At 47.7% G+C, this 13,210-nt stretch overlaps 1 protein-coding gene across 1 annotated transcript in view; it reads left to right on the forward strand.

Annotated features, from left to right (window-relative positions):
- SRRM4 (serine/arginine repetitive matrix 4) overlaps positions 1-6,639 on the forward strand; it is a 177,534-nt gene extending 170,895 nt beyond the window's left edge. Inside the window, exon 13 of the mRNA XM_008004893.3 lies at positions 121-6,639. Within this exon, the coding sequence (XP_008003084.3) occupies positions 121-430 (310 nt within the window). The 3' untranslated portion in view covers positions 431-6,639. The remainder of the gene's footprint in view (positions 1-120) is intronic.
- Positions 6,640-13,210: the final 6,571 nt, after the last annotated feature.

Genomic DNA, 13,210 nt, shown 5'->3' on the forward strand with positions numbered 1-13,210 from the left:
ATTTTTTCCTAAGGAACTGGGGAAAGGGAGGATACTGGTTTCCCTTGGGACAAGACTGGGGCTCGCTGCGGGGAGGCAGGGAGGGACCGGCCTCATCCCTCGTCTCGCTGGTCTCTGCAGTGCCCGGAAACGCCCCATCCCCTACTATCGGCCCAGCCCCTCTTCGTCCGGCAGCCTCAGCAGCACCTCCTCCTGGTACAGCAGCAGCAGTAGCCGCTCGGCCAGCCGCAGCTACTCCCGGAGCCGGAGTCGGAGCCGGAGCCGGAGTCGGAGCCGGACCCGGAGCCGGACCCGCACAAGCAGCAGCTCTAGCTCCCGCAGCCCTAGCCTGGGCTCCCGCAGCCGGAGCCGGAACCGGAGCAGGAGCCGGAGCCGGAGCCGGAGCCGGAGCTACAGCTCAGCAGACAGCTACTCCAGCACAAGGCGCTAAGTGCCCCTGAGCCAGCTGCCCTTGGGGGCCCCTTCGCGCTGCCAGCCTCCCCCAACCACCTGCCCTCACCGCCTTCTCCTTGGTGACAGATAGTGAGGGCTCCTATACCTTGTCCTTCCTGCTTGCCTAGGGGAAGAGGAGAAGAGGGTACGGGGGCTTCACTCTCTAGATCAACCTGCTAGGAGCCTCTACCAGCACCACCCTGGGGCCCAGCTCAGGCCTGGGCATATGGAGAGAACCATCATCTTGTGGCACAAAAAAAGAAAAAAGGAAAGAAAACCTCAAGGTTTTGTAAGAAGCAATGGGTCTGTGACTCAAAAATTGAGCTCTGGCCAGGAAAATGTGGAGACAGTTCTTCTCCACTGCTCACAGGAGGCCCGTGGTAATTCTCTTCACCTCCCCGGATGCTCCCCTCGTCCAACCTCATGGCTGCACGTGGATGGACCCCCATGTCGGGGACAGGTGAAGGAGGAGACCAATGGCAGTTCAGGTTCAAGATAAGGGGGTCAGGCCTTTAAGTTCCTCAAACAGGCCAGAGCAAAGGCTGGAAGACACTTGGGTCCTAGAAGAAGGGATATCCTTGAACACCAGACATGGACATTTGACTTGGTGGGAGGTGTCAGGAGATAGGAGATGGTTAAGACGATAGATAGCAAAAAGGAAGGGGTCAGTCTGCTGCTCCCAATATCTCAGCATGGTAAGGGGACAGATCCCAGCAGATCCCAGCTGTGGAGAGGCCACTGCATGGCTGGCACAAAACACCTCTTGGCTGTTCACAGGGGCCCTGCAACCTCACAAGAAAGGAGATAGTGGAAGAGTCAGGACAGGTTGGTCTCCAGCCCCACTTCCCAAATATGCCTCAGCCCCACTAGCTGGCACCAACTTAATTCCACGGGACCATCTGCTGAACATTCCCCAGTGCCATGGCCGGTTGCCAGGCCCCAGCGCCAGCCAGTCTGGCCTTACCCTCGGGTTGGCGCCTGCCAGCCCCCTCCCCTCTGCCCAGGCTGCCACGCCCTGGATGCCACCCAGTGCAGCCTGGCACCTACCCACCCACCCTTCAGCTTAAGCCACTCCCCTTGCCTCTCAGGAATTTTGCCAGGATGGGGCACAGTGGCTCAGGTTTGGGGGAAAAGACCCGAATCCAGGGTGCCAGGGAGAGGGGCTTGGATGTGCCACGTCTTGGGCTCCTGCTGACTTCTGAGGTTTCTTGTCAGCTTGGGAAAGACCCACCTTTATTTCTGCCCTCACCCCAAGTCGCCCCTGGCTGGGGCTGGGCAGAGAGGGTAAGCTGATCTCCGATACACAGATACCACCAGCTGCTTCATCCACAGAAGGCGCTAAGAACAGGGAGGTGAGGAATAAGATCCTTAAAATAAACTCTTGGGCATCCCCCTCACCAGCTGACTGGCTTTCCGGAGGCTTGTGGGTGAGTTTCAAGTTTGTGGTGGCAACAGCAGCAGGACAGGGCATGGAGGGAGCGAGGGAGAGAGGACCAGTCCCAGCTTTTGGATATTTTGGGTTATGGGGAAGCAGGGGCCAAACATTCTTTATCCCTCCCACCCCAGGGAAAACATTTGGAAAATAGTCCTTTTTCTTGGAAGCAGTGACATCTCGTCTACCCAATCTTTCCCATCCTATTAATCCATGGGGCTTGAGACTGCAAGGCAACCACCACCACGACAGCCCTTCCTCTATCAGAAGAGAGGAGCGAGAGACCCGGGCAGCAGTGGACGACCTGGCTTCCCTATATCGGGCCTCTGGCCGAGACCTAAGCCCCGCCCACAAAGACTAATGGATGCCAGTGCTGTCACCACAGAAGGCCGGATGGCAGGTGCCTGGGACAGGGGCAGGTGCCCCGGGGAGGGCATGTACAGCCACTGTAAATAACCCTCATCCCTGCCCAGGAACCCAGACTGGACTTCAGTCTCCCTCCATGGAGACAAAGGCTTCCCAGAGCCACCAAAAATCTTAGCAGGACAGCTGTGAGAGGCATCAGAGCCTCGCGTTCGGACTGCCTTCATCGAGACAACTCTAGGGGACCATTTTGCCTGGGGCTCCTAGCAAACCTTTTTTATTTATTTATTTATCTGTTTATTTATTTATTTATGTGATGACTGTCTCTCTCGCCATTAGCAGTATTGAATTATTTATTTATACAGGGGTGTGTGTGTGTGTGTGTGTGTGTGTGTGTGTGTGCGTGTGTGAGTGTGTTGGGGGGATCTCCTAAATTATTTTTGTGTATCTCCCTTTTCTGCTGTTTTTATTGATGGGATTTGAGAGGCCAAAGGTGAGTGGGCTATTGGCTTTCTCCCTGAAGGCTCTAAGCCTGGAACACCCTGGAGTTGGCCCAGAAGGAGGCACATCAGTCCCAAAATTCATTGCTTAACCCAGTGTCCAGGAGAGTCAGGCATGTGCCCCAGCCTCCTGTCCCCCAGGTACCTCACAGGGGTATCAAAAAGATGCAAACAGCCCAGAGGCTTATGAGCTACAGTGATGAATTGACACAGTGGAGTTGCAACTTAGATGGGGGTTGGAGTCGAAAGTTGGCAAATGGGGCCAAGGCTGCACAAAGTCGAAATCTCTTGTGAACGTCCCTTAGGGAGGCACCAGATTGGAGACAGATGTGCTATCTCCTAGCAGACTGATGAGGCTTCAGTTGAGTACTTACTGACGTAGTTGTCTTGTATTTTGAGGGCTATGGTGGATAAAAATGACGTCTAGTTTATTACTGGAATTGCACTTGGGGTTGACAAGGTGCTCACACCATGAGACTGGAGGCAGAAATTGAGCTGACTGAGGGAAGATGCACCTTGATCTCACCCTCACTCCAAGGCACATAGCAAGATCACTCCCTAGCTTCTCTGAGCACACCTAGTTGGTTTCATGTATGTTACACATGCTTCCACTCCACAGTACCTAATTTCTCTGCATTCCCCTGAGATCTGAAGGCTACCTTGGGAAAAGGCGTCAGCCATCTTGCTTGAGAACCACCAACCCAAAAGCAAAAGCCTTTATCTATGATATCTTGCTGTTCCATCAGGGGAAAGCACAAAGCTATTTCTAAAATTAGAGAAAAGAAATGGTGGAAGGAGCAGCCAGATGTTCCACAGGACCCTGCCAAGAAGGTCATTTCCAAACCCATCCTGGAAGGGCCCAGAATCCAAAGGTCATCAGTTCTGCTTATCTGACCAACTGGCAGTGTCTTCTGTCTGCTGGCCGGAGACAGCTCTTGCCCTTTCCAAAGTCACTGTCCACTGCCTTGCAATTGCCAGCTTGTCTGGTCCAGCTTTGGGTTTGGTGAGACTTTTGCAACATCCCTGGTTGTTTCCCTGGCAATGTGACTACCCAGCCCTAACCCAAAACAAGGGAGTGCCCCTTTCCTGGAGGAAGTTTACAAGAAGGCTGCTTAGATGCCTGCTTCTGGAAAATCTCTCTCTCTCTCTCTCTCTCTCTCTCTCAGTGTATTTCTCTACTTTCTTCTACATTTCCTTTTTTTCCTATCCAAAAACAGTGTGCTTGCTGAGGCACTGGTAACCTTGATTAACCAGAACCTCCCATTCCTGGTATTGCTGTTCCTTCGCCCATTTCACCCTCATTACCTTCTGCTTCCAAGGAATATGACAGATCACCAGGATGCTGCTCGTGGGGAGGATTTATCTCAAAAACCAACTTCCAAAATGGGAGGGGGATGTGGCTTAAGGTCAAGGACCATGCATCCCAAGCTTTTGACCTTCCTGCTATGGAAGTGCGCTGGATGACAGAAACTGGATACATTGCTCCCTTTCCCCAGGGCAAAGTTCCCACCTCTGTGAAAAGGAGGGGTTTGGGGGATAAAAATTCAAAATGTCGGCCTGAGGCCCGAGAGTGTCGCCTGAGACAGAGGGAGCTTCATTAAGACCCAGAGGGAAAAGGAAAAAAGCCTCAAACATTTTTAGGAGGTTCTCCATTATGAAAGTAAAAACAAAAAGCAAGATTTGATCTCCCTTCAGTTAATTAGGCAATGCTAATTAACTCAAAGCTCCCACTTAGTAACATTCTGGTTCACTGAGGTTTGACCATATTCCTATCTGCTTTCCTTCCCTTCTTTGAAGGACAGTTGTTCTTTCAGAAGCAGAATAAAATTAAGATGTTAGAATAAAGGTCTCAGTCTCAGAGAGCCCCATCACTTCATTTGCTCAGAGTCATCCTCTTTTGCAAAAGGGTTTTCTTGCAGAGGCCAAAATTCAGGGTGCTCTCAAAGGCAAAGAAAGCACATTGTCTTCCTTCTCCAGTCCAACTTTCATCTTCTCTTCTGCTGTTTTCTTTTCCCCTCTTCTTTTTCACAAATGTTCAAAATGGTCTCATGCGCATGTGTCCTGCCCCGCTTTCCCCTTTAGCTGAACAGAAAATTTCGTCTTTCAACTTAGTAAAACAAGTCAAAAAACAGGATTCCTCCAAACATGCCTCCTCCCACACCGGCCAACCGAGTCTAGCTGAGAAACTTTTGCTAGATTCAATGTCATTGAGCAATGCTTTATTGGAACCTTGTTCTCACTTCTGCACCAATGAGCCAATGATACTGACACAAATGTCATCTCTCCTCCATCTGTGGTTGTTGTTTTTGGAGTTAAAGTTGCGTGTGTGTGTGTGTGTGTGTGTGTGTGTGTGTGTGTTTAGTTCTTTTGATGGCTGTTGTTTTTGCATTGTAAATACCATGATGGGGGACCCCCATCAGAACATGGTTTATTTAATAATTTATTTCCTATTTATTGAGTAATATTGGGAAAAGAGGAGGACCACCTCTTTCCCTGAATTGCTATTGAGAATTGGTCCATCTCCCAGCTCCGGGTGCTGCTGTCTGCAGCAGGGGCATTACTGCCCAGGTAATGAGTGCTAGAATCACCAAGCAAATTGAAGTTGGCAGAAATGGAGGCTTTGGTCACACAAATTAGGCTCAAATGGAACTAAAACACTGGTTATCTCTGAGAAAACCTCATTTAGATGGAAATTAATTGAATAAAATGCTTACACACGAACCAACGTCTATTAAAAAGTCACAACTCCTTGAAAAAAAAAATGAAGAAAGAAAAATTGTAAACCCTTTTTCTTTCTGGCCAAGAAAAGCTATGCCTCATCTTCTAACGAGCCAAGTCAAAAAGACTACAATGGTATTCCTATGTGTTTCTTTGGCCTTTGTGTCAGTCTGAATGAAATAGAATGGGTCTCTAGCCTCAGTCTCGTCATCTGTAAAATGGGGTTTGTCCTATATATTATCTGCAAGATGTAGGAAATGGGGGCCCAAGCTCTGATGCTGTGGACTCCATACTGTTGGATATATTGTCCCTTGTGTCTTCTGCTGACTGTAGATTAAAGGGTGTCAACCAAGGAAGGAAACAAAAAAGCAGGGATTGGACTTCATTTGCAGAGTGAGGTCACAGTCGCTGAGTCCCACAGTCATATATGGGAGACCTCAAGTTGCTGTCACCTTGATAACTCTTGTATACTGGGTTAAAGCCCTCTGTATTTAGTTTGAACTTCTCTCCAAGCCAAAATCATCACGGGAGAGACCAAGATGGGCTTACCTTGCCCTGCTCTGGATTTAACCACTGTTCATTGTCAGGCTATATTTTTGTACAATCGGTCAAACAATCCAGTGACATAGGTCATGTTGCCACTTTTCAGAGGAGAAAACTGAGGCCCAGGAGGGGGGAGTTGACATGCCCAAGCTCCCCTGAGCCCAGATTGGCTTGACTCAATGTCCAACGTTCCCTTGGTAGCTTTTTCTCCGGGGTCCTATGCTGTAAGAACTTCCCTCCGCACTGTACATTTTTTCTCCCAATTCTTAGCTATTTCTTCAAGCAATGATTGGCCAAGGACCTAGCATAATCCACCACATTGGCCTAGGGGACGTGGTGCACCCCAGGGCCATTTCTCTACATTGGAGGCTGCGAATCTCCTCTGGAAAATTCCCAACCCGAGGACCCACCATGAGCCCAGCTCAGCCTGACCAGACAGCCTCTGCCTGGAGCATCCACATCAGAGGGAAAGAAGCTGCTGTGTCCTCTAGCATCCTGGGACCCTGTCCTCTGCCCAGTGACACAGCAGCCATGGCTTGCTTGATTTCTGGTCTCCAAAGCTAAGCATAACCTTCCCGGGGTTTCTGGTTTTTCAGCCTGTATGAAACATGTGTCTGTTCTAATTAAAAGTCCCATGGTATGGTGTTCTCATGTATGGCTCAGTGTCCTCTGTTTATATGGGATACTCAGAAGTAAAAAGTGGGGAGGGAAACAAGGAGCTAGAGAAGACTTAAGTAGCACCCGCTGCATGTCATACATGTTCACACTGCTCAGCTCACATCTTTAGTCTTCCAAACAAACGTGTAAGTATTTTGGGTTTTTGGTTGTATGTATAGTATACATACCAAATATATATATATCATATATATATGAGATATATATATATGTATGTGTGTGTGTGTGTGTGTCTGTGTGTGTTAGTAGCATCTATGGGGCGCCTTAGGTGACCTTTTTGGAAGCATTTTATGTGTCTTATCTTAGTCTTCAGCAACAACCAACCCTATAAAGTAGGTATTAGGAACTTCTTACAAATAAGGAAACTGAGGCTTAGAAAAGCAAAGTCAGCCAGGCACAGTGGCTCATGCCTGTGATCCCAGCACTTTGGGAGGCTGAGGTGGGCAGATTACCTGAGGTCAGGAGTTCGAGACCAGCCTGGCCAATGTGGTGAAACCCCATCTAAACCCCTACTAAAAATACAAAAATTAGCTGGGCATGGTGGTGGGTACCTATAGTCCCAGCTACTCAGGAGGCTGAGGTACAAGAATCACTGAAACCCGGGAGGCAGAGGTTGCAGTGAGCTGAGTTCACGCCACTGCACTCCAGCCTGGGCCACAGAGAGACAACCCATCTCAAAAAAATAAAAAGAAAACCAGAAAAGCAAAGTCACTTGCCCAAGGAGCACAGAATCCAGAATCGATGATAATATCCAGGCAGGCTAACTCCAAAGCCCAGGTTGTCAACTTCTTTGCTCTGTAGCACTCCAGTATGTGTAATGAGTAACCAGAGTTCTTTGGTGGAACTCTTTTTCTCTGGGATCTTCTTCATGGTTGGGAGGAAGGACACAGATTTTGGAGTCCAAAGACTTAGATTCAAATCTAGACCCTGCCATTACCAGCTAGGTGGTATTGGGCAAGCACTATATACCTTGTTGGTGCTTGATTGGTTTGCTCATCTGTAAAATGGGATAGCAACAGCCACCTCCCTGGGCTGCTGTGGGAACTAAATGAGATGGCGGCTTTAAAAAATAATGAGGCACCAAAAGTAGTCAGTGACTGTTAATGAGCAACATGACTATTTCCTAAACTGAGACTGAGCTATGGTGGTGAAGATTGAGTAGCTAGCCTAAAATAGCCAACTTGGATCTGCAGGAGCCTTGCAAGGCCCTGTGGAAATGTCCTCAATGTGGAATTAAATTGTTTCTTTCCCTCCAGAGCAGGGGCTGAAAACACCCCCTGGGACAGGCAGGTGAGGGAAGCAGACAAGGTTAAAACTGTGGGGAACTGGAGAACTCAATAGATGAATACCAGATCGAAACCTCAGCTCGGAGTTGCCAAATCTTCCCATTTTTCAAGACAGCCTGAATTTTTCCATCTTAAAATCTCCTGATTTTAAAATATTCATAACTCATTGTTTTTTTCAAGCACTATGTGGGTCCAAAAAGTTACCCACACACACACACCAGTCCACAACCGAGTTGATTATCAACTAGGGGAGAAAGATCAAAGAAAACAGGTGACTGCCACTACTCCCCTTGTATCCTGCCCAGCAGAAATTTCCCTTAGGAGTCATTGGATGGGATAATCTCCTTTGAGTAAATCCATGACTGTATACCACACTCCCCAAGTCCCCCCAGACACACTGATTTCTTTCTTCCCAAATAGGTTTGAATAAAGCAACAACCAGTGTCCTCCTCTGAGGCTCCGTCAATAAATAATGGTAATTACTACTAATAATAAACTTTTATGGATCAGTTACCACCTGCCACGCCCTTTGCATGCATTAACTTATCTCCTTTGGGGAGGGTTACCTAATTTTTTTACTTTTAATTTTTTGGGGTACACACACTTATTTCATTCTCATAACAACATCATTTAGCCCCATTTGACAGAGGACAAAATTGAAGCTTATGGAGGGAAGACCACATAGCTAGTAGGTATTTGAACTTAGGTCTGTGGGCTCCAGGGCCATTTCTGCTACACCTCTTTACCCCTGAGGGTGGGAGCTCCATCAACTCAGAGCTAGCCATCCTTAAGGGCCCTTGAAAACTTCTTGCCATAAAGTATGGCTGCCAGGAGACTGGAGGATGCCTTCACCTTTCTATCTCCTGCTCCAGCCCCCAGTTACTGGAATCCATGTGTTTGTTTCTCCAGCAATTATTCTCAACAGGCACTTCTCCCAGCCCAGGTGTCTGGGCTGCAGAGGAGAGAGACATCCCTCCGGAGATGTCTCTCTCTCAGGCCAGATTAACAGCTGCCCAACGATGGAGCAGAGGTGGCACGCATTCAACACTCCCACCTGGGCAGCCCTGGGGATGCACACAGCCCTTCCATGGGGTGAAAACAAAGGCATAAGCAGAGGGGCGGGAGGAACATCAGAAAACAAATCCTCCTGAGAGCCAGGGACCAAGACTTGCTGCATGGCCCTAAGTAAATCAAGCCCTTCTCTAGGACCTAGTTACTCTACCTGTTAAAAGGGAATGCACTAGACCAGTGGTCCACAACCCTGGCTAGACATTAAAATCACCTGTGAACTTTACAAAACCACACATGCTGGAGTTCCACTCCACCCCAAATAACAAGAATCTCTGAGGGTGACATTGGTGTTTCTAAAAGGCTCCCTAGAGCATCCTAGAGCATTCGGATATGAAGCCAGGATTGAGAGTCACTGAATTAGGTGGCATCTGAAATGCCATCCAGGTCTAGTGTCCTAGGCATGTTACTAGATGTCATAATGGGGACAATAAAACCAGCACAAAAAGCACCCAACACATACAGAGCCTGCTATGTGCTAGGCATGCTTCTAAGTGCTTCACATATGTGAACATAAATTATATATTCACTGCCACAACCTTCTTATAAGGTAGAAAGTACAATTTTTGAAACCTATTTTGCAGATGCAGAAACTGAGGCACAGACAGTTTTCCCCAGGTCACACAGATAGTAAGTGGTAACTGCTGAATGCTAGAATAAAAGTGAGTCCAAAGAGGCACGTGAAACAGCCTTGTGGGGTCAAAAAGGCATCACAGAAAAAACTGACCTCTAGGTTGATCCTGGGAGATGGGTAGGTGTTGGTCAAGCAAAGGAAGGGTTAAAAAGAGGAGGGAAAGGGCCAAGCACAGTGGCTCATACGTGTAATGCCATCTCTTCGGGAGGCAGAGGTGGACGGATCACTTGAGGTCAGGAGTTCAAGATTAGCCTGGCCAACATGGTGAAACCCCATCTCTACTAAAAATACAAAAATTAGCTGGGCGTAGTGGTACATACCTGTAATCACAGCTACTCCAGAGGCTGAGACAGGAGAATTCCTTGAACCTGGAAGGAAGAGATTGCAGTGAGCCGAGATCACAACACTGCACTTCACCCTGGGTGACAGAGCAAGACTGTGTCTCAGAAAAAAAGAAAAAAGAAAAAGAAGAAAAGAAAAGAAAGAGGAGGGAAGGGAGTCATCTCCAACAGGGGCAATTCATAGTGTACAGGGCCAGAGTCAATGACACCCACCTGCCTCCCCCACGTCCCCAGCATATTCCTTTCATAAGGCTTCTTACCACCTATAACCAGTTTGCTTACTTGTTTACTGCCCGTCTCCATGAGGACAGGAGTCTTGTCCACTTCATTCATCTCTGTACGCCCTGCAGCACATGGCCAGCCATCAAGTGATTGAATCTGCCTGGAGTGCCAGCCCCGCTCCCTTTCAATACCTGTTCATTCTTGAGCTGGTTAATTTTTAGCTTATGTCAGGGACAGAGAGTGGTACTAGGAGGACTATGGCAAGGCTGTGACATTGTCCCACACGGGGACTCTAAAGATCTCTCATGCACACTCTCTTTCCACCCTGGGAGAGAGAGAAGGCAGCATGCATGGTAGGGTAGACATGAGCACCTACTGTTTGTCCAGCATTGTTCGAAGCACTGGATATATACCCTTAGATGAGAAAATGGCACAATTTTAAAAGGCTGTGGCTTTAAGCAAGAACTTGTGAATCAGACAACCTGGATTGGAGCCTGACTCTGCTACTTCCTCACTGTGTGTCTGTGTGTCAGTGACCTAACCTCTCTGAGCCTCAGGTTCCTTATCTTTCCAGTGACTGCTGTGAAGGTTAGTAGAGGTGATGCCTGGAAAGGACTTAGCAAAGTGTCTGACTGAGTGTTAGTTCCATTGTTACTGATCGTTTTAAAAAGGGGGGGGGGGGCGGGTGAAGTGGCTCATGCCTGTAATCCCAGCACTTTGGGAGGCCGAGGAGGGCAGATCACGTGAGGTTGGGAGTTCAAGACCAGCCTGGCCAACATGGAAAAACCCTGTCTCTACTAAAAATACAAAATTAGCCAGGGGTGGTGGCACATGCCTGTAATCCCAGCTACTCGGGAGGCTGAGGCAGGAGAATCTCTTGAACCCGGGAGATGGAGGTTGCCATGAGCCGAGATCATGCCATTGCACTCCAGCCTTGGCAACAAGAGTGAAACTCCATCTCAAAAAAAAAGGGGGGGGGTGGTGGGGGTGGATGCTCAGTTGCGTATATAAGCTCATGATAATTTCTGGGAGGATTTCAGGTCACCTTGGCAAAAGATAGAACAGTATCTCTTCCCCTTCCATCACCTACAACACGAGAGTCTCAAGAGAGGCACTCCCACCTGCCATCCTCCATAAGGATCTCCTCCTCTCAGAAGGATCTAAAGCCTCCTGAGAACTTGGCAATCTTCCTATGTAGATCCCCACCCTGATATTTCATCAACATCTTCCACGCAAGTAGCTCTAGCATGAACCCATTAGTGGAAAGACACTGGGGCACTGTTCAGGCCTTTCCACCCATAGTGGGTTTACAAAACAGGTTTACCACTCCCTTGGAACGCTGTCACTCCACCATTGTATACCTATGGCCAACCTATAGCCAGATGACTCATGGAAATTTTTCTTTTGGTCTTTTCTTCCCCCTTTGCCATGGAAAATTGTCAAATGTTTTCTGAAGGTTTAACACTGCGTTCCTTTGACAATACACTCTCAAATTGAAAACCAAAATAACACAAATCACATCAAATAGAGTCATATTGCCAAATGGAAAGGGGTTGGAATAGATACACACACACACACACACACACACACATCCCGAGAGAGAGAGACAGAGAGAGAGGATTTGTTTTTTCCCTTCAGTCTCTGTCACCTCAAAACCTATTTCTAGATCAAGGTATCTTAATCTAAAGAAAACCATGCCCTCCTGTGCTTGGGCTTCATAGAGTCTGTGAATCATTTGAAATTCCAAGCCAAGTTTTCTGTATTAAAATATCAGCATTTCAGTGCAGAGGAGGTATATATTTCCACCAGTTTTCCAAGGGATTCAACTCAATGAAACCTTCAGGATGCTTCTGCAAAACCCATCTTCACTCTCTTCGGATGTGGTGGTGTTTCTAGTTGCCTCCCAAAAGCCATTCCCCCTTCATCCATAGTAATAAAAACCCCCAATTTATAACTGGGATTATAGCCACCCAGAATAAAGACTGCATCTCCCAGCCTCCTTTGCAGCTAGGGGTGGCCATGGCTGCAAGATGTCTGAGCAATAGACAGAATTCTTGGTGATAGTGTCCAGAAATTTTTATGAAAGAGATTTGTCATGTGCTTTTTCCTTCTTCATCCCTTCCTTTCTCTTGCTGGCTGGAATGTGGACATTATTGCTGGAATGCAGGTGACTTTCTGATTCATGAGGTGGCTTTGGGAATAGAGCCCATATGGTTAAAGCACTAAGATAGAAGCGGTCTCCAGCTTGAGGATATGGTGGAGCAGGGACACATATTAGCCTCAGACAGAATCTCTCTGGACTTCAATGTTAAGAAGAAATAAATTTATTCTCTTATTTCAGCCACTCTTATTTTGACTGTCTGTTGTTCACAGCTAAAGTTACTCACAACTCAAATTCAGGGTGAAGCTAATACAGTCCCCAGAAGGAATATCTTGTTAATCTCTCCTTCTCCATCTCTATACATCCTCCCCAGCTCCTCCAGTCTTCCTCCTGCTCCCAGAACAAAGCGTGAGAATGCTCTCAGCTGAATGCTCCTAAGAGCTGTCACTCCAGACTTAGAAAAAGCTATTTCTAAGTAGTTGTCTGGCAGCAAAGTCACCAACTGGTCAAACCGGATTCTGCTCTGACTGCAGAGGTATCTGGGAAAGGGGCCTCAAGATTACAGACCTTCCAGCTCTCCCTTTTCCAAAGATCTCAGAGCCACCCTCTGCATAAGGGGCTCATGATGGAATTCTTCATAAATGCTCCAAACTGAGAGGAACATGTACCACTTTCTGAGCCAGGCTCTAGACAGAGGAAGCAGAATGATTTATCCCTTAGTATAACTTTAGTACTGGGAAAGTTCTTTTAAAGCAATACCAACAACCACAGAATTACAGAATTCGGAAGACTCTCCATCAGAATAAGCCAGGTTATGCTGCAATAACAAATAAGTCCAAAATTTCAATGCCTTGAAAGAGCAAAGACTTCTTTCTCACCCATGTCCATTGTGGGC

The sequence above is a fragment of the Chlorocebus sabaeus genome, chromosome 11, assembly GCF_047675955.1.
Source record: "Chlorocebus sabaeus isolate Y175 chromosome 11, mChlSab1.0.hap1, whole genome shotgun sequence".
NCBI lineage: Eukaryota > Metazoa > Chordata > Mammalia > Primates > Cercopithecidae > Chlorocebus > Chlorocebus sabaeus.